Source organism: Equus caballus, chromosome 16 (assembly GCF_041296265.1).
Source record: "Equus caballus isolate H_3958 breed thoroughbred chromosome 16, TB-T2T, whole genome shotgun sequence".
Classification (NCBI taxonomy): domain Eukaryota; kingdom Metazoa; phylum Chordata; class Mammalia; order Perissodactyla; family Equidae; genus Equus; species Equus caballus.
The window spans coordinates 94,054,897-94,075,883 of record NC_091699.1 but is presented as its reverse complement, the minus strand read 5'-3'; the positions used below and the strand labels follow the sequence as shown (position 1 = coordinate 94,075,883).

At 39.7% G+C, this 20,987-nt stretch overlaps 1 protein-coding gene across 7 annotated transcripts in view; it reads right to left on the bottom strand.

Moving 5' to 3' along the window:
• Positions 1 to 3,162: 3,162 nt before the first annotated feature.
• The window catches only part of RNF13 (ring finger protein 13), a 158,433-nt gene continuing 140,608 nt past the window's right edge, over positions 3,163 to 20,987 (bottom strand). For all 7 annotated transcript variants that reach the window (XM_023621096.2, XM_023621098.2, XM_070238305.1 and 4 more), the window contains 2 exons: positions 4,848 to 4,928; positions 3,163 to 4,562 (listed from right to left, as the gene is read on the bottom strand). In XM_023621096.2, the coding sequence (XP_023476864.1) occupies positions 4,198 to 4,562; positions 4,848 to 4,928 (446 nt within the window). In that variant the 3' untranslated portion in view covers positions 3,163 to 4,197. The remainder of the gene's footprint in view (positions 4,563 to 4,847; positions 4,929 to 20,987) is intronic.

Sequence of the window (20,987 nt, the reverse complement as noted above, 5' to 3'; positions counted from 1 at the left end):
CCCATTTCTTGTGGTATTTATTATAAATAATGAGCACCTGGGAATTTCTTTGTAATGGGCTTTGATCTCTTAAAAATGGCTTTTAGTCATTTCAGGCTTATGAGAGGAAAATTAACTTATCCACCAGAATTTAAGTATCTTTCTCTTGTTGCTGGTCTCTACATGTGAAAGCTTTGTGAACAGTAAGGGGCCCAGTACCAAGCAGGGTTTCTGCATTGTGGATTCTTCTGTGTTGAACTGTCACATGGCTAGATTTGGAGGCTGTGTTGGCGGGCTGCAGCCAGCCAGCTGGGACTCTCGTGAGACAGGATACTCTTTAGGCAGCCTCTAAGATAACTGGGGAGTTCTTGCAGTTTCTGGCTTTGGAGTGACATGTTCACTATGCCTGTGTAACAGTCAAGTTTAATCCCAGAAGTCATAAGGTCCCTGAGATAGACTGAAATTCAGTAAATATGTTAGTTTAATACTACCTAGATAAATCATTACAATGAACTGTCAAGCAGAAGTTCAGAGCAGGGTGCTCAAAAATGTGTGGCTCTTAGAAAAACTGGGGAGCTGGTTATAGTGCAGATTCTGGGTTCTGGAGATGGAGATTCCATAGACCCTGCAAGTCCCTAGAAACAGTCGCCAGGTCAATCTCACTGCAAGTGGCCTGTTGCGCTACCCTTTGAGAAACAGTGGGTTGGGTTAGGGAATGGGAGTTAATCTCTTTGCCTTACTTAAAATATACGTGCATAACCAATTTTTTCTTTGACAGTGTTGTCAGGTATCATTTCTGAATTTGTACACACAGGGATGTAAAAGTATGCAAGATAAGGGAATTGGTGCTACTTTGGTAGTTGGACATATCTTAGAAATTGTAAAACAACAAAAACCTCAACTTTTTGACCTGTTAAGATCCCTGTTAGGAAAAGGTTGGTCAAATGAAAATTTGGTGGTTGAGTTGTGATGATTTGAGATTTTACAGTAACACACTCACACTTCAGTTGTACGCAACTGTTAGGGTAACTAGAAAGCAGTGGCCAGAACTGTGAAACCCTTAATGAGCGAACCTCTAAGTAGGTGAGGGGGGTGTGTGTTGTGGGTTTGGGGAGGGGAGTAGAAGAGGTAGAGGGCACCCATGTCACTAAAATAGTAAATAAGGGACTGTCACTGGCCCCATCCACAGCTTCATTAGAAAGACACTTAGGAAAATGCATCCATGTGCCTTCGCTTTGGACTCAGATCTAGGACTAAGCTGAGGAGATGGAGCCATACAAATTCGCATACCAGGCTGTCCCTCACAGCATAACTTGGAATAACTCAACTTGGAAAACTACAGGATTTAACTTTCAGGGTTATGGGTTAAATAAATGATTGTATGTCCAGAGGATAAAATACTCATTGAGGGGCTGGCCCTGTGGCCGAGTGGTTAAGTTCGAGCGCTCTGCTTCAGCGGCCCAGGGTTTCGCCAGTGCAGATCCTGGGTGTGGACATGGCATCACTCATCAGGCCATGTTGAGGCAGCGTCCCACGTGCCACAACTAGAAGGACCCACAGCTAAAAAATACACAACTATGTACTGGGGGGCTTTGGGGAGAAAAAGAAAAAGAAAATCTTTAAAAAAAATAAAAGTGATTGAATGACTTGAGAAAATGCTCACCAATGAATGTGACATAATATGAGGCTGTAAACAGATGTTACAGGGTAACTACATAGAGTGTGTAGAATAATATACAGGTATTTTACGTATGTATTTTTGAAGAAAAATTTAACTCTGCGGGCAGGTTTCCGGGTGACTATACTTTTATAATCAGGAAAATTTTAAGTTGGGAAGGCACTTTTTAATAGAAATTGGATTTTAATTTTATTTAATGTCCTATTTAAAAAGCTGTATATTTATACCATGAAGAAATTATAAAAGATTTCAAGAGAATATTAAGAGAACTAATAATAATCCTAGTCAGTGCTGTTAAATAAGATACACTCTTAAATTTTTTTTTTTACAACTAAAAGTAACAATTTTGAGTTGCAAAAAAAAGTAATTTTTGCCTCAGGAAAACTCCTAACTTCAAGGAACTAGGTCCTGGATGTGAACTGTGGAATAAGGACTGAGGGAATACAACATCTAATACACGTAACAGTGACTTTTAACTTTCCCCTCATTAAAAAAAAAAGTGTTTTAGGTATGATGTTTTTATTATTTACTTCAGTAACTATAAAGCTATTACTAACTGTATTTCTGTGTCAGGCACTGAGCTCACTGTATGTCCTCACATCTCACTTAGGCTAAACAAAATTACACAAATGACCAAACAGGTTTAGAAGGGTTAGGGCCACGCAAGTATGCCGAACTCCAAAGTTCTGCTTAACTACCATAGTAAACAATGTTCTGTTTTTCAGGCCTGTGTTGTATTTTTAAAATGGGGGGGGGGGGGGCAACATGGCACTGCTTGGTAAAAAAGCCATGCTGTGGTAAGCATCCCACGTATAGAGTAGAGGAAGATGGGCATGGATGTTAGCTCAGGGCCAGTCTTCCTCGGCAAGGAGAGGAGGATTGGCAGTAGTTCGTTCAGGGCTAATCTTCCTCAAAAAAAAAAAAATGGGGGTTATGGCAGGGAATGAGGTGGTATCATACAGTAGATATGGAATTCAACTTTCTTTTTTTCTAAGTGGAAGTACCTATTTTTTTGGTTGATTATGAGGAGTTTTTTAGAAAGCGATTCAGAAAGTGAAATTTCCCCTAATAGTGTTAGATTTCTTTTACAATGTATTAAATTTTTTCTTTTACAATGTATTAAATTTTTTCTTTTACAACAAAAGGCTCATATACATAATGTACTTATTCTCTGATGTGCTTTTGTTCACTAACAGTCTCCCATGTCAATACAGATACACCTAGATGCTTCATCCTTTCAAGGCTGTACAGCAGCCTACTGTAAGGATTACCATGATTACAGTAGAGTACCATAATACACACTACTGTTGGAATGATTTTGGCTGCCGTTTTAACTTTTTTGGGATTACGTAATTGCTTGTGAGCAGTCAGTTACCTTGTATAAAATTCTAAGGTGATGTGTCTTTACCTGACCTAAATTGTTTTAATCATTCTACCTTTATAGGACCACATATAAATAAGGCTAATGTGGGTAATACCACAGTAGAACAAATATTTGCCAGTTCTTAAAGTGGAAAACGTGTTTATTAACATTCAAACTCCCTTCATACAAGGCCATATAAAAATTCTTAGCATTTTGATTATACATGAGTCTATATTTCTACATAGTTACAGTGACGTATAATATAATTTAGCTTTTCATAATACGTTGTTTAAATACATCATTAGTTCTGTCTGTTAAACATAAGCAATTATTTTCAAATCCAATACTTGAATGGTTTCCTCTGTACATAGTTTAGCAGGGCTAATTAGCATAAGATGCTCTTTATTAAGAGGTATATGATCTGAGTATTAACAGTTGCTGAAGTTTGGTATCTTTATACAGCATTTTCTTTTTGCTTTGATCACAACATAAAACCCTTAAGGATACTGAAATTTAGTAAGCAAAGTCCAGAGACATGTTACTTTAGCTGATGAATTAAATTCATACATAACACTGTAGTATTAAAAATCTTGAAAAAAAGCTTTTGAAATCTGTGCTAGTACAGACCTTTCCTATCAAGATAAGACTACTTGGGAATAGAAAGGAAAAAGAGCTTTAAGTTTCTCTGTGGTGCCGATAGGACGAAAAATGCTTGATTACCTTGTGGCCTCTCACTAATGATGGCATTTGGGGAAATAGCAGAGCAGACATACGCCAGCTCGCCGCCTCAAGGTAACTGAGGGAGACGGAGCTGCTTCCGCTCATGCTGGGGCCACAGCAAGGATCGCGTGTGTAAAACCCGGAACATTGGCACCCTGTGATCTAGGTCTTAACTGCAAGCAATACTGAGGAATTTTTGTTTAATGTTTTGGCTATATTTCATTCCAAAAAAGAGTTGATGTGATGCTTGACTACAGCACCAGTCAGTTGTTAGTGAAATGAAGTACACTCCTGCAGACAGATACCAGATCAGAACCACCTGCTTCACTATCTGATTAAACTGTAGAATACTAAAAGATAAGTTATTTCTACAGAAATCTCTGAAGGGAGCAAAAAGATCAAATTATATACCTAAGTAAACATTTTAAAGGGAAATAACGCAGTCACCCTCTGAAGGTCAGACAGTGTTCGCTACGCTGTAATCGCGTTCACCGTTAGGCTGCAGCTGGACCACAACACTGTGTTCATTAATTTCATTTTCTGCATCACTGCTGTCGGTATCTTCATTGTCATCTTCCTCATAGTCTGAAGATTCTGTCATGTTCTGTTGTGAGCGGGATTCCGACAAAGCCCCAAATGACTGGGTGCTGACAGAAGCCAAAGGTCTGAGTAAAGGGGTATGTTCTGAGACTTCGTTTTCTTCTTGACTACTGTCTGTGTCAGAGTCTGAATCGCCTTGAGAAGGAACAACTTTTTGCTTGCAGACTGGACAGGTTTTTTTGGTTTTAGTTAGCCAAGGGTCTACACACTTGCAATGATAAGCTGTTGAAGCAAAATACACGTTTTAGGTAGTATACTGTGGTCGAGAACATTATTTTTAATCTCTTGCTGTGTTTATTAATCTTCTGATCTATATGCATCATGTAGGGACGAGAGAAGAAAAGTACACTTTTATCACTACACCTCCATCCTTTAACGAGACCACTAATTAGTACAGGGCCTGGCCTGTGGTGTGCTAGTAACTATTTTCTGTCTCCCCCTGTAATATTGAACCTAAATATAAATTACTTGTTGCATAAATTCAAAGAAGTGTGTAATTATTCATACCATGGGAACAGGGAAGGACTCTCAGCTTGTCTCCGTCTTCATATTCATCCAAACAAATGGCACATACATCATACTCATCTCCTGTGACAGAAAACAACACATAAAATTAATTAAAAGAGGTAGAGAAATATTCTTTTCAAACTTTTTAAGTTATCTTCCTCAGTTATTTTAAATGCTTTTTGGGTTTTTTGCTTTTCTTGTGTGTGAGGAAGATTGGCCCTCAGCTAACATTTGTTGCCAATCATCATCTTTTTTTTTTCTCCCCAAAGACCCAGGACATAGTTGTATATCCTAGTTGTAAGTCCTTCTAGTTCTTCTGTGTGGGACGCCGCCAGAACATGGCTTGATGACAGTGTGTAGGTCCACGCCCATGATCCGAACCGGCGAACCCCAGGCCCGTGGAAGCAGAGCGTGTGAACTTAACCATGTGGTTACGGGGCTGGCCCCTCTAGGTCATTTTTTAAGTAAAAACAGAAACATGTTAGAACACACTCAAAATTGTAATATATTAGCAAATAAAAACATACTTGGAATAAGATGCACTGAGCTTTAAATCTCCATTCCGACATTTACTAGTTCTGTGGGGCTGGCAGGTTCATTAGCTTTGACACCCAGGGCTTTTATCTGTAAAAAGGTTCTGTCTACCTCGCCAGGTTGTGAGGATGGAATGAGATAGTGTGAGCCAAGGGCCAGGCACAGAGGGATTCACCAAATGGTGTTTATTATTAATATCACTGCCCTTTTCTTATTGTTGAACTTATCACCTTTATAATCATGAACGTTTATTAATTCATAGCTCTTTTTGGAATTCAAGTGCAGTATAAGTTTTTAAGGAACTGTCAGTCTCACATACAGTAGCTTTTAAAGTTGAGTCAGTAGTGGCTTTTTGTGTAATGGCAGTGACCATTGTGACTGCCTTCAATTCAGTGTTTTCCATTAAATGTATATGTTAAGTAAAAACTTACAAAAATCTCAGGGAACAAAAGACAGTTAAAGTCATTGCCTGTCCCACACACAGGTGACAATTCTGGGAGGCATGTGAGAAATAAAGCCACTGGATGGATGGACGGACATGATGCATGGAGAAGGGAATGATGGTTCCCTCCCAACAATCTCGGTAACAGCCTCAGCCATTTAAAATAGCGCGTTCAGGAGGAGTTCCCAGTAGAAGCCTTTCATGTACGTTACTAATTGTTGTTCAGTTTCTTGAATTCGGTCACTGTAGTATCACCCATCAAATATATTCTATAAGAAATACAAGATTCCATTAGAGGCCATGGTTCTACTAGAACCTTGTGTGGGGAATGTGGTGAGATTGATCATACACATCTCAAACTATCAGATGAAAGGATTCCAATATATCTGTAATTATCTTTAATTACACAGTTGATCCACTTACATGGACTTCGAGGATAGTTTTAATATGGTAAGCAATTCAATCATGACCAATTTCTCACACAAATCAAACTTTCAGTCTTACGACTTCATGAAAATGCCCATTAAAAATATACAGTTAATATAATTGAACAGGAACAGACTGGTCCAAAGCTGTGCCAAGGCCCTGAGCCTCGTTTTCCTAAAGTAAGCAGGTCATCCTGCACTATCTAGGAGCCCAATGTAATCGTGCAACAGTGAGGCAGAAGAGTTCGGAGTCAGAGGGAGATGCGATGTTAGTGGCTTTGAAGATGGAGGGCAGGAGAGTCACAAAACAAGAATATTGTGGCCTCTAGAAGCTGGAAAAAGCAAGGGAATGGATTCTCCCTGAGAGCTTCCAAAAAAGAAGGCCAGCCCTGCCGTCATCCTGACTTAGCCCAGTGAGATCGTATTGGACTTCTAACCTACAAAACTGTAATATAATAAATTTGTGTTGTTTTAGGCCACTAAGTTTGTGGTAGTTTGTTACCACAGCAATAAGAAATGAATAGGGAGTACTGGGGTTAGCCCTAAATGTATGGAACTGATGCTTCAGCAAGTCCCTCTGCTTTCCCATTAATCCTCTGAATTGTTGCAAGTGATGGATTTATATTGAGCTCCCGTATTTTCTAGACACAGCACCTTTTTTTTTTTAAAGATTGGCAGCTGAGCTAACATCTGTTGCCAATCTTTTTTTCCCTTCTTGTTGTTCTCCCCAAAGCCCCCGAGTACATAGTTGTACATTCTAGCCGTAGGTCCTTCTGGTTGTGCTATGTGGGACGCCGCCTCAGCACGGCCTGAGGAGCAGTGCCATGTCCACACCCAGGATCCAAACCAGCGAAACCCTGGGCCACCTACACAGAGTGTGTGAACTTAATCACTGGCCATGGGCCAGCCCCTAGCCACAGCGCTTTACTTTGAAGATGACAGGTCAAGATTCAGAGGTGTAGTCTGTGATCATGGACCAGACTGGAGCCTAGTGCTCTGTAGAGAATTAACCCCCGTAGCCTTGGACTTATGATGAAATGGTAAAACATGTTAGATGCCTAGGTTTCTCATCCTATTTTATTTCTTAGGTGTGTAACCTTGTGCAAGACACTCAGCTCTATGTTTCACTATTAAAGGCAAAACAAAAATTTTGATGTATCTATGTCTTAGGATTGTCGTGGATTAAAAGAGGGAATCAAGGTAGAGTACTGCATAACGTTTGGCCATACAGTACCTCTCACTCAGTGTCCACCTGATGACACTGGCATATGACGTGGCACAATGAAGGCTGTGGCTAGGGGGCTGCTCTCTTGATACCCACAAGTGCTTCTGTCCCATCACGTGAACTGTTGCTTACAGAGTTCACGGCAATGGTCACTGAACCTGTTTGTTGTAATTAGAAATAATTATGTAACTTAATTAAATATTCAGCCGCTCTAGAACTGTGAGGATGAAAGACTTCTGGTTTTATTTGAAAGCGAGCTTGACTGTATTAGGAGCACTTACTGAAAGCCAGGTGCTTCTCCAACCCTCTCCAGCCAAAATGTTATTAAAAGATCGGACTAACTTACGTATCAATAAAAAGCAAGAATGAGAGCATAATCCAATTTTTGTCCCATTTTTAAAATACCTAAAACTAAAAATGGTAGAAAATGCATCATGCACCGTGACAACTTGGACATCTAGTCAGTGGATTCATATTCAGGACCATGGCCCAACATCAAAACATACTGAATGGATTTTTATTTACTTTTAACCAGGAAATAAATTTAAGGCATTTATGTATTTTTTTTTATGAGTCACAACTTTATCAGATGTTTTCAAATAACTAATCTGTCCACTGGTTCTGGCAGCATAAGACAATTTTGGTTTTCACAACTGGGAGTTGAGGCTGCTAATAGGCTAGGGATGCTGCTGAACCTCCTACAACGCTCTGGACAGCCCCTCAAAGAATTATCTAAAGTGTCAACAGTGCTGAGGTTGAGAAACCTGACATACAACCTCTCCAGGCTTTATCAAAGACTTTGCTAACTCACCAGTGGATGATGTTCAGAAGTTGTGGGCAGGTAAGACTCATGTCTATTATGTGAAACAATATGGAAATACTTCTGTCTGGAATGTTTCTGTCATGACTGTTATTTGAATAATGTTTCAGAAAAATTTCATAAAGCACTTTTAAAGTCTCATCAATCTGGGAATGTTATAATATGTAGGTAGACAGAACTTTGATTTTCCCCTCTAAACCTGTTCTTCCCTGGTTTTCCCCCCAAAACCTGGGGTCATCAGGTACAGCAAAGGCAGTGACCCACCAGAATGGGAATCACAGAAAGACTCAAGGCAGCCATTACAGTGGTGTGACTGATTCCTGGGCATGTTCCTGATGCCTCTTTCCCTGAGAGCCTACATTCAATCTGTCACCAAGCCCTGTGTGGCTTTTCTCCAGAGCAGCCAGGGTGGTTTTTTAAAAACGTCAATTCCATCATGTTAATCCCATTTAAATGGTTCCATAAAATCTGAGCTCCTTATCGTGGCCTTCATATAGCTGTATATGATCTGACCCCTGCCTCTCTCTCCCATCTCATCTCACACCAGCCGACCCCACTTCACTCGTGCTTCAACCACACTGGCCTTTCAGTATTGAACAAACTACTGCAAGAGTTAGGTGGGGACCTGCATTTAGCCTTGTTATAACAAAAACATTTGGACATAAGATTAGGTATAGAAAGAGGAATCACCATTTCTAGAGATGACTCAGAAATGAGCTAGTATGAAATAATCTAGTCAGAGTGCATACAAATTGATGCAGGGCTTAACTGTTCAATTTTGCAACAAACTACTCCAGGCCTTAAGTCAACCAGAATGGGCTTCCTCAAAGTAAAAGACAAAAGAGAGTGAACCTTCAGGGCTAAACACACAGGCTTCAGGAGACAGAATGACTTACCATATACATTGTGAATAATCTGCCCAGGGAAGATGTGGCATTGGATTCAGGAGCTTTAAAGCAAAAATGACTGTTCTCCTAGAGTATTGCTCCATTTTTATGTAAATATTATAAAATGCTATATTGCTTTTTTCCAGTCTCTGAAATAAAATCTTTCTCCTTCTGTACATATTATCTTGGAAAATCACAATGATTAAGCTATAAAAGAAAAATGCCTAGTAACTTAAAATCTCAAATATGAAACCCATTTTTTATCATTTGTATCTCAGGGTTCTGGCTCCTTCACATACTGATGGAGTAGGAGACAGTTCCCCCAGGACAGCCTGAAATGCTTAGTAGAGGGACCGTTAAGTGAAAACATAAGAATTTTTCATCTGCTAGGAAACATGGTGTGTGGTAACCAGTCCTTAGGGTTACAGACTTGGAGAAATACATTAATTGAAATGACACAGGAAACTCAGGAAACCACAATTTCAATTGAAGAGCTATTTTTGAGGACAATAATGAGTAATGAAGAAATGCGTGAGGAAGCTGGCTGCTTCAGAAGCAAGAAAACAACTATGAGGCTATTATTATTTTATATGTGCTAGAAACGGCCAAGTCAATATTTAGATCATTTAAGTATTAATCAGCACAAACATTTCTGAAAGAGTTACAAAGGTGAAGATCAATAAGAGTTAGGAAGATTTAAGATGATCAAGTTCATGTACATCCTTACATACTTGTGTGTTCTAATCCAGTAATTATTTTTCTTTTCTTTATATAGAGGAAATGAAATAAAAAAACTTAAGCAGCCTTAGGTACACTTGGAGTTTAAAGTAGAGGTGGCACTGGGCCTACAGTGTTTTGCATAAAGCAGAATTACTTGTAGATGACTTCTTCCTGTTGACTAAATTGGGCTGATATTCATTACAACTCTGAATGCAGCACAGATGACTATAAAAACCACACATAAAACTTCCTTCTATAAAGTGCATATAAAATGATAAGAAAACACTAAGATCCCAATAGAAGCATGAGCAAAGGACAAGACAGGTTACAAAAGCAGAAATAAATAGGTAATTTACCTTGTCAATGTAGAATATGATGAAATGAATATTCTCATATACTGCTGGTAGACTTGAACTGTTAGGAAATAGTATGGTCTCAAAAATGTTCTTTTTCTTTGACATAGTGAGTTGAGGAGGAGGGTAAGTGCAAGTGGGGATAGGAGAGGATGAGAGAAGGGAAATGAGTAGGATTAAAGCCAGGGGGCAATTTGTTTTATTTTGAAATAGTAGTACCTGGAGAGGAAAGATAGGCTAGGGTAGTATTTACAAGTACAGTGTTTGGAGTCAAGAATTTGAACTGCAGCCCTGCCACGTACCTTTACTAGCTTTGCACACTCAGGTAACTTATTTGACCTTTCTAAGTCTCATTTTCTTTATCTATAAAATGGTTGTGACAATACTTTTCTAATTGTGCTGCTCTCAGAGCTAAAATGGAAAATTATCACAATTTTATTGGGTGCAGTGCCCATCTCAATCCAATTTAATCCCAGTTAACTCATTTGGTATAAAAGTGGACTGAAGGCACGGTTCTCTGTAGCAGTCACAGCTCCAGACAAGAGATAAAGGTCAAGCGTGCCATGACAGAAACCACCCTACAGGACCAGCTCTCAGTCCCTCAGTCCATCTCAAGGCTACACTGCAGACCTCAGGATCTCTGTTTCTGGACATGAAATAATAAAAGAGTTCATCTTCCAGTAACTCAGGAATGCACTGATCTCCCAGGAGCCATAGCCATGAGAGTAACTCCTGCCCAACTTGGAACCTCACTGTTGTACTACTTTGTGGCCGTTATGAAGAGTACGCCTTTAGAGGAACTGAGAAATATTCCCTTTTCTGATTGGCTTTTTGAGAGTAAATTCAGAACAGTTTTCCCTTGAAATAGTTCGACACAGAACAAGTATCAACTAGCATTGGTTGGACTGAACTCTGGTTAAAGATTCTTAGCTTTATCAGTAGATGGGCTGTATCTTTTACTCACCGTTATATCCCTAGTGGTTACTACAGTGCCTGGTACAGAGTAGGCTCCCATAAATATATGCAGAATAACAAGTGCCACAAAGCATTTGTTCATTTCATGATGAATGGTTAACAAGGAAGCATCCACCTCTCACCTGGAACCTGCCACGTGGGCTCTCCCTGCTTCGCATCAACCCCTAGTCTGTTCTCCATTCACCAGTGTGAGGGATCCTTTTTCACGGTAATCTGAGCATGTCCTTCCTCTCAAAGTCCATCCAAGTTTTACCATCGCCCATCAAATCACAAGTCCTTCCCATGGCATGATCTGCCTCCCCATCTACCTCTCTGATTCCTCTAACCACTCTCCCTCTAGACCGCTACATTCTAGCCACATGCTCCCTTTACTGTTCCCTGAAGATACCAAACGCACTGTTGCCTCAAGGCCTCTGAATCGCTGTTCCTCCGCCTGCAGAGTTCTCCCCTCCCCTTCCCGCCTTCCTCCAGTATTTATTCTCTCACTTCATTCAGATGTCTGTTCAAAGTCTCCTTCTCAGAGACGTCTTCCTGTCTTATCTAAAGTAGCAACCCATCCCTCCCCCATCACTCATCATTTGTTGTCCTTCATTGCACTTATTGCTATATGACTGACTTTCTTTACCTATTTGTCTGTTTGCCCCCACTAAGCTCCACAAAGGCAGGAGTTTTTTGTTTTATTTGCTGCTGTTTCCCTAGCACCTTCACGGCGCCTGGCACATAGTACGAGCGCTTGGTAAATATTTATTGAAGGAGCATATGAATAACTACACAAGTTATTTCCAGGAAATCCTGATTTCTGCTGCTAACTGCTAATTGGAGGACCTAATCACATAGATCTAACTACAAAAAGCTAAATATTTTAATGTAGATAAAGTCTATATAGACCCTGACTGATAGAGTAAAACTGGCCTCAGATATTGCCACCCTAATTCAATGCTGAATATGCCAGCCAGCTCTCAAGACCACAAAAAACAATATACAACAAAGCACTGTAAGGAGTATGATGTTTGCACAGTGGCAATACTAGATACTGTGTCTACTGATAATCAGAAGACATCCAAGAAAGAAGAGCTCACTGTACCAGGAGACACTGGAGAAGGGTTCTGAGAGAGGGACTAGGGTCAGGCCTTAAAGACAGGCTAGATTTAGAAAACTAAGGAGAAAAAGACACTACTGGGAGAGTAAACAATTGAAAACATTTGCAAAGAAGAAATAAACACGGGAAAATCAAAGTTATGCAAGGTTAGAAATAAGGAGCAGTGGAAAATAAGGTTGGATGAGTACAGTGGAGCCAAATTATGAAAAGTTTTGAATACCAAGATGAGGACTCTAATGTGATCTCTTAGGCAGCAGACGCCAATTGAAAGCTTTCAAGCAGAGGAATGCTTGATATATGAAAACAACACCTTAAAAATTCTTCACCAGTGTGCTGATGGGACCCGGGCCTGGGATGTGGAGGTGAACCTAGCCACAGTAAGACTGACCGACTGTTTGGCACTCCCAAGATTCAAGTAATAAACTGATGTGGGCGTGCATGATAGAGTGACAAGAATGGAGAGAAATGGTCAGATCCAATAGTCATTTTGAAAGAACAACTCATTGGATTTGGGGACTAGACACAGGTAATAAAAGGGGTCGACGAATCAAAGATGATGTACATAATCTTACGTGATGGCTGTTTCCTAACTTTTAAGTGTGTTATTTGACATTAAGATACACTGTGTAAAAGGAGCAGGAGGGGGAATGGGAGCAAATTAACTATTTACAAATAATCTGGTAATTTTTTTTAAAACTAAGAATTGGTAAGTTAATTCTAGATATTAAGGAGATGGTTAGTGATTTGTGAGCATATATATATATTTTTTATTGAGTTCCTAATAATTTACATCATTGTGAGATTTCATTTGTACATTATTTCTTGTCCGCCACCACATAAGTGCTCCCGATCACCCCCTGTGCCCATCTCCCACCCCCGTTCCCCTGTAACCACTGAACTATTTTCTTTGTCTATGTATTTGTTTATATTCCACATCTGAGTGAAATCATACAGTGTTTGTCTTTCTCAGTCTGGCTTATTTCGCTTAGCATAATACCCTCCAGGTCTATCCATGTTGTTGCAAATGGGATATTTTATCCTGAAATAATGTGTAACTACTGCTAAAGACTAATTATAGCCTGAACAACACATGCAGCTTATTTAGACTACAAGATGCCAGAATGTAATAGCTCTGCAAAGACAGAGTATCTACTCTTCCTCACTGGACCGCACACTTTATTGTAATATGAGAAATACAGTACTGTGATGGAAAGTCATGCCCTCTATGGAAATATATATATATTACATTTTGCCCTATCTCCACTGGATTGGAAATTCCTTGAGAATGGAGGGGCCACATTTCTTCAAGTTTTCTAAAATATCCATTATAATAGCAGACATACATTAACATTTATTTGGGAAATACAGATTAAGTACCTGCTAGGCACCACGAACTGTATTAAAGCTGAGCTTAAAGGAACAATTGAGACTTCAAGGTAAATAAAACAGAGAAAGGGAATAAAAGCCAAAGAAACTCAAAGAGGTATGTGGGGGCACAGGAAGTAGCTTATTAGGCTAGAATGTAGGATGAAAGGAAGAGAACAGAGGATAAGGCTGGGGTGTAAGCAGGGGTCTGGGACCATAAGGTCCTTATGCCATGCTAAAGTGTAAGTCTGACTTTATTCTTACATATAAACGATTCTCAGAATGAACCATAGAGGTTCTCTTGCTGTATATAATTATGGACAGTGAGCTCCTATCGCCAACATCAAGCACAGTGGCTGGTCAAATAGATGCTGACTAAATACATAAGGAAAAACAGTTTTGGACATACTAAATTTGAAGAGTGTACAGGTTATCCTGACAGAGATGTCCATTAGTTAACTGGATATATGGGACTGGATCTTAGGATAAAGGTCTAGATGGGAGATGCAAGTATGGAAGTCTTCGGGAAATAGCTCACCAGGAAGAGCCAAGGGATAAGGAGAAAACAATCTGAAATAAAACCATAGGTCTGTGCCTAGCACACAGAAAGCTCTCACATGTTTGCTGTGATTATAAGTAAGCAGTGAACCAAAGGATAAATGGCAGCAAAGGAGAATCCTGCCTTACAGAAGCAGAGGACAGAAAATACTGATGACGGACTGCAACAGTGCTTGTGGGTTTCCATCCAACCATCCCCCACCATGATGAGACACATGGCACCTAAGAAGAGAAGCCGCTGATGGCAGCGGGGTGCACATGTAAATTCTATGGAAGCAGAAAGCAGAAAAAGGTTGAGGATCTCTGGACCACAACATACCTCCTCTTTTTTTTTTTGAGGGAGAAACTGTGACCTCATTGTATAAATGCTTCATTCTGTCTTTCAGAGTGTGGCCAACGTGGAACCACTTAACATTTGTTAAATTACTAAAGTCACAAAGGATGATCAGCCTATGAAAATTTGCTGATATAATACCATTTGGGGAAAAAATGTATTTAAATAAGTCATAAAATAGGTCATGGATAAAGAAGCCAAATGAGGCAATTACGTGAAAACATTTCCCATAAGACAGAGTACAAAACAAATGTAATTTTACAACTAGAAAAAAGTGAATACTGAATAATTGAGAGGATAACCATCCAGTAGGACACAAAGGAGACACTGCTATATAAAACAACTTCAGATTTCTTTTTCTTCAGAAGACAAGGCATCCTGAATATCTAATCTGGCCTGTGAGACTTCAGAGACTGGACAGCTAGCATGATACTAGACTTGCTTAGTTTTGGTCTACAACAATTGGTATTTGCAAAGTCTTGTTTTTGCATTATTTCCTCCTCACATCTTAGTGAGGTACTTAGGGCAGGTACTACCACAGAGGCAAGTTAAGTGGTTTGCTCAAGTTCACACACCTAATCATGAATAGAACCAGGTCTTTTGGTTCCAAATCTTGTATTCTTTCCATTGTACCATTTTACTGACTTTCTAAATTAACTGCTAACTTCCTCATTGCTATGGGGTTCATAAGAACTACTTCCATTACTTACATACCCCCACCATTCCAATTAATACAGTTTTGATATGAACTGAAGTTTGTGGTAAAAGGAAACCTAGGAGCCAGCTAGAGGCAAGGAAATGACTTGTGATCCCAGTGGAGTTCTGGAGCTCTCTCTAATTCCTAATGGAATGATTCCTGCAGGGAGCATAGGTAACATAATTAACATTCCTCACTGACTTCTACTGGACTTCCCTTTGGACACAAGATCCAGTGAGAGTAGGTAGTTTCTTTCTTTATTCCTTTTTTTTTAAGAGAAATTTTCAAACATGATGAACCATTATACCACCTCATGTACCATCACTGACTTTCTTCTGCTATTCTTGTTACATCTACCTTCCTCTGCTTTTTTTCCTGAAGTATTTTAAAGCAAATACTGAGACATACCATTTTACCAACACATACTTTAGTAAACACCTCTAAAAGATAAGGACTTTAAAAAACATAATCACAAACTATTCTCACACCTAACAAAATGAATAGTAATTTCTTGATATCATTCAATGCCCAAGGCATATTCAAATCTCCTCAATTGTCTCAAAACTGTCTTTTTACAGATGATTTATTTAAACTAGGATCTAAGCAGGATCCAAACATTGCATCTGGCTGATGACTTGTAAGTCCCTCTCAATCTAAAACAGCCCTGCCCCCTTTGTATACCTTATTGGTTAAAGAAACTGGATCATTTTTCCTGTAAATTTCTCTGCATTCTGGATTTGGGTGATTGCACAGATGATTGTTTTTTAAGATAGCTACAGAGCTTCATCAATCATTCTACATTCAGACCAGAAACTCTACCGGCTCAGTGGCACCTTTGTGCAAATTAGGGGAAAAGCAACACTTCGTCAATGTACTTTATTGCTATCTGCCAAAAAATAACTTTATCACAAATATAAAAATCTCTGGTGACGAAGACTGAATGATAACCTTCCAGAGTTATGCAGTGTACTACCTGTACAATCCTATGTTGCAGCTGGATTCAGAATTCGTGGTGAGATAATTTCCCACGAGTAAGAAGAAGTGGGTGGAATTTCTTTTTGATAAACTGGATTACTTTAGTCCTTAAACTTGAAAGGCAGAAAAAAACATCAGTTTTCGACACTATTGTTAGTCTCTGACAGTCCTGAACCTCACAGGCTTTTCATACTCTCAGGCTGTGTAGCCCCAGGCATCTAGATCAAGAAAAAAAATTCCAGTTTAAGGTGTCTGGCAAGGAATAATTTTTTTAAAAATCAAAATGGTCTCCAATTCTCTGTTCATGTGGAAACCATTTTGATTTTATTCTTTTCGTAACTATGACAAAAAGTATGACTTTTTCACGGACAATAACAACTATCAAAATGTGTGCAGCCTGCCACTTCTGAGAAGAAACCCATCCATTCAGTGATTGGTTCTAAGTTTCTCATAATTCGGCTTGCAATGGGATAATCATGGGTATACTGAGAACAGAGTTTTATAATGTTAAATCAGTTGTGCAAATTAAAAACTATCTACTATCAATGGATACAATAGAGGGTATATTAGCAAAGATGTGGAACTCTGACAGCTGCTGGTAAGTTTAAGTAATATTTCTAGTCCAACGTAACTGAATTTAAATGGTTTGTGATTTAACTATAATTTGGCACAAAGAGTAAATATTTGAGTTCTGACTAAGTGCCATGCTAGGAATGAATGTTTCTTAGAAATTAAAATAATACAACCTATGCAAAGTAAAATATCTTCAAGATGTAGACTAATAAATAATTTTAAAATGTGAGGCCTATCTCATTGTATGCATTAGGAATTCACAAAAGCTGCATTACGTCAAAATGTTTTCTAAACTATCTCTATTAATTCAATATTAAAGAAACCCAATGTGAGATTTTCTGGTAAATTTTATTAAAAAAATAGCAATATGACAGTTCCTTCTTGATTTACATTCACTATGGCATCCCCAATGTTTAAGTAGTGTATCTAGAGCACAGCAAGTGCCCAGGATATATTTATTGAATGCATGAATAGTATTTAAATCTGGAATTTACTATATAAGTTAATGTATAAGTTAAAGGCAGCACTTTTTAAAACTATTTTTAAAAAAGCAGTCTGTATAAATTAGTAATAATATTAATGAATAATTTTGTTGGTACTAAAATACTAAATGAAGACCTCATGTAAAACAGGTGGATGTGATCAGACTTAAAACTTGCTAATGATGCTGGATTGACCTGGAAATGTGTAAAAGTAGCAGGAATCCTCATCCTCCTCTTGTAGGAAGGTAAAGTGCTATAAGTACTTTGGAGGTCAGTTTGGTGCTGTGCAGTGAACTTGATGATGTACATACTTCCTGACTTAGCAGTTTCACTCCTAGATTTGTAAATAAATGATCTAGAGAAACACACACATATGACCAAAGTGGAATGAAGTAGTGGTAGGACCAGAAGGGAAGGGAGGAGACTTCCAGTTTCTGGTCTGGCACATAAGGAGCTTGGAAGTTGTCACTCCTGTGCTCACAACAAGGGAAAACCTGAACAAACTGAAAATCAACACCTCTTCTTAGAGCTATCGAAAGAAAGAGGTCACAGAGAAAACTGCTGCCCCCAAACTGGACAGACGGGCAGGCAGCAGAGAATCACAAGCTACTGGAGCTGAGCCAGGAGCAAACCAACTGTGGGAACCAGCGCTAGGGGAGAAAGAGAAACTGTAACTGATAAACTGCTGGAGGCTCAGGGTGGACTAGGTTGAGAGTCAGAAACTCTACAGAAGGTTTTCTGGTCCAGCATGTGAGGAGCTTGGAAATCACCACTCTGTCTAACAAAAAGTGAAAAGCTGAGCAAACTGAAAAATCAACAATTCGTCTTAGATCCACCAGAGAAGTGAACTCACAGGGCAAACTGCTGAACCCAACACTGGAGCTACAAATGCAGATACAGAGAATCTTACGGATCAGAAAGCCCCTGAGTAGCAAATTCCACGGGAGCTAGTATCAGAGGAGGAAAACCTGAACTGTAATGGATGAATTCCAGAGCCTCAGTGTGCACAAGTCTGAGAGTTTACAACTCCAGGGGAGCTGGACATTTTGTGTTTTCCTTGTGGAGCTCCACCAGGTTTTCACAGTGGACAATTGGGCTTCTGGCAGCGGAGGGGGAAAGCAGCCATTTTGAAATACGCCAGCCAGAGCATTCTGTTCTTAACAAGCCTGCCCTCAAGAGGAACTGTCTAACCAGATCGTAACCTACTGGGGTTTTTATCAGAGTCTAACTGACCTGAAGGAAGAGAAATACCCAACTCCAACCAGCTCCACCATTCTACGTTGGGGCAGGGAGATACCAACTCCAACCTCTCCAGCCATCAGTTTCCACCAAAGGCTGGGAAAAAACTGAGAGGCACTTGTGAAGGTCACAGCCCAAAGCCACAGGCTCACTAAAGGACACACATGATCATAGGACTACAGAATGCTTCCCAGCCCCCACCACACCTTACCACTGCATCACCAACCGTCTATTTACTGGAGTTCCTTTCACTCAGAACATTATGTCTGGCTTTCAACAAAAAGTTAACAAGAATACTAACAGGCAAAAAACACAGAAGAGGGGCCAGCCCCATGGCCAAGTGGTTAACTTTGCGCACTCTGCTGCGGCGGCCCAGGGTTTCGACGGTTCGGATCCTGGGCACAGACATGACACCGCTCATCAGGCCACACTGAGGTGGCGTCCCACATACCACAACTAAAATATACAACTACATACTGGGGGGATTTGGGGAGAAAAAGCAGGGAAAAAAAAGAAGACTGGCAACAGTTGTTAGTTCAGGTGCCAATCTTTTTAAAAAATAAAATAAAATAAATCCTTAAAAAAAACAAAAAAAAAACTGAAAGAAAAAGACTGAAAAAAAGAAACAAAAGAAGAACAGTAGGACAACTAAAAAAAAAAAAGAAAAGAAAAAAAGGTATAATATATGCATAATGGGAATACCAGCAGAAGAAAGAAAGAAAGGAACAGAAGCGATATTTGAAGCAATAATGACTGAGAATTTCCCCACCTTATTGGAAGATAGCAAACCACAAATCCAGGACGACCAGAGAACATCAAACAGGGTAAATGTGAAAAAACACAAGGCATATCATATTCAAACGGCAGAAAATCAAAGATAAAGAGATCATCTTGATGCTGATCATCACCGATCATCAGGGAAATGCAAATCAAAACTACACTAAGGTATCACCTTACACCCATTAGAATGGCAAAAATAACCAAAACAAAAAGTAACAAATGTTGGAGAAGTTGTGGAGAAAAAGGAACCCTCATACACTGCTGGTGGGAATGCAAACTGGTGTAGCCACTATGGAAAACAGTATGGAGATTTCTCAAAAAATTAAAAATAGAACTACCATATGATCCAGCCATCCCACTGCTGGGTATCTATCCAAAGAACTTGAAATCAGCAATTCCAAAAGTCCCATGCACCCCTATGTCCATTGCAGCATTATTTACAATAGCCAAGATGTGGAAGCAACCTAAGTGCCCATCAACTGATGACTGGATAAAGAAGATATGGTGTATATATATATATATATATATATATATATATATATATATATATACACAATGGAATACTACTCAGCCATAAAAAAGGATAAAATCGTCCCATTCACAACAACACAGATGGACCTTGAGGGTATTAGGTTAAGTGAAATAAGCCAGATAGAGAAAGACAATCTCTGTATGACTCCACTCATATGTGGGAGTTAAACATGTAGACAAAGAGAACAGATTAGTGGCTACCAGGGGAAAGGGGAGGGTTGGGGGTGGGCACAAAGGTGAAGGGGTGCACCTACAAAGAACTGACAAACAATAACGTACAACTGAAATTTCACAAGATCGTAAACTATCATAATCTCAATAAAAGTTTAAAAAAATACTAAAAAAAGAGATGATCTTGTAAGAAGCCAGAGGAAAAAAACACCTTACCTACACAGGAACAAAGGGAAGGGTTGCATCCGACCTGCCTCAGAAACCATGTGAGCAAGAAGAGCGTGCAGTGAAATATTTAAAGTGTTGAGGGAAAAAACCACCAACCAGCAAAATTATCCTTCAAAAGTGAAGGAGAGGAGTGATGCTAGCAAGACAGCAGAATGGGAAGCCCCAGATCTGCGTTCTGCCATGGAGACACAGACTACCAATAACAAACAGACCAGATGCTGCTGGGAGGAATCCAAAAAGTAGGTAGAACATTCCTGCCCCCAGGCCAGGGCGCAGCCTACAACATTAAAGCCCAGTAAGAAAATTCATAACACTGTTCCCTCTCTCATGCCAGAGCCCTCTCCCCTGGCATGGCACATTTGGGAGGAAATGCCCAACTCCTCTCTTCTACCTGGGGAGGGAAAAGTGTAGAATGTATGTCAAATGGCAAAATTTTATGGGGGCCGGCTCCGTGGCCCAGTGAGTAAGTCTGGTGCACTCTGCTTCAGTGGCCCAGATTCCATTCCCAAGCACAGACCTATACCAATTGTCAGCAACCATGCTGTGGTGGCAACCCACATAGAAAATAGAGGAAGATTGGCACAGATGTTAGCTCAGGATGAATCTTCCTCAAGCAAAAAGAGGAAGATTGGCAACAGATGTTAGCTCAGGGCAAATCTTCCTCAGCAAGAAAAACAATTTAGATGGGCTGCCCAAGGGCATGGTTTCTGTCTTGATGTATCCAAGT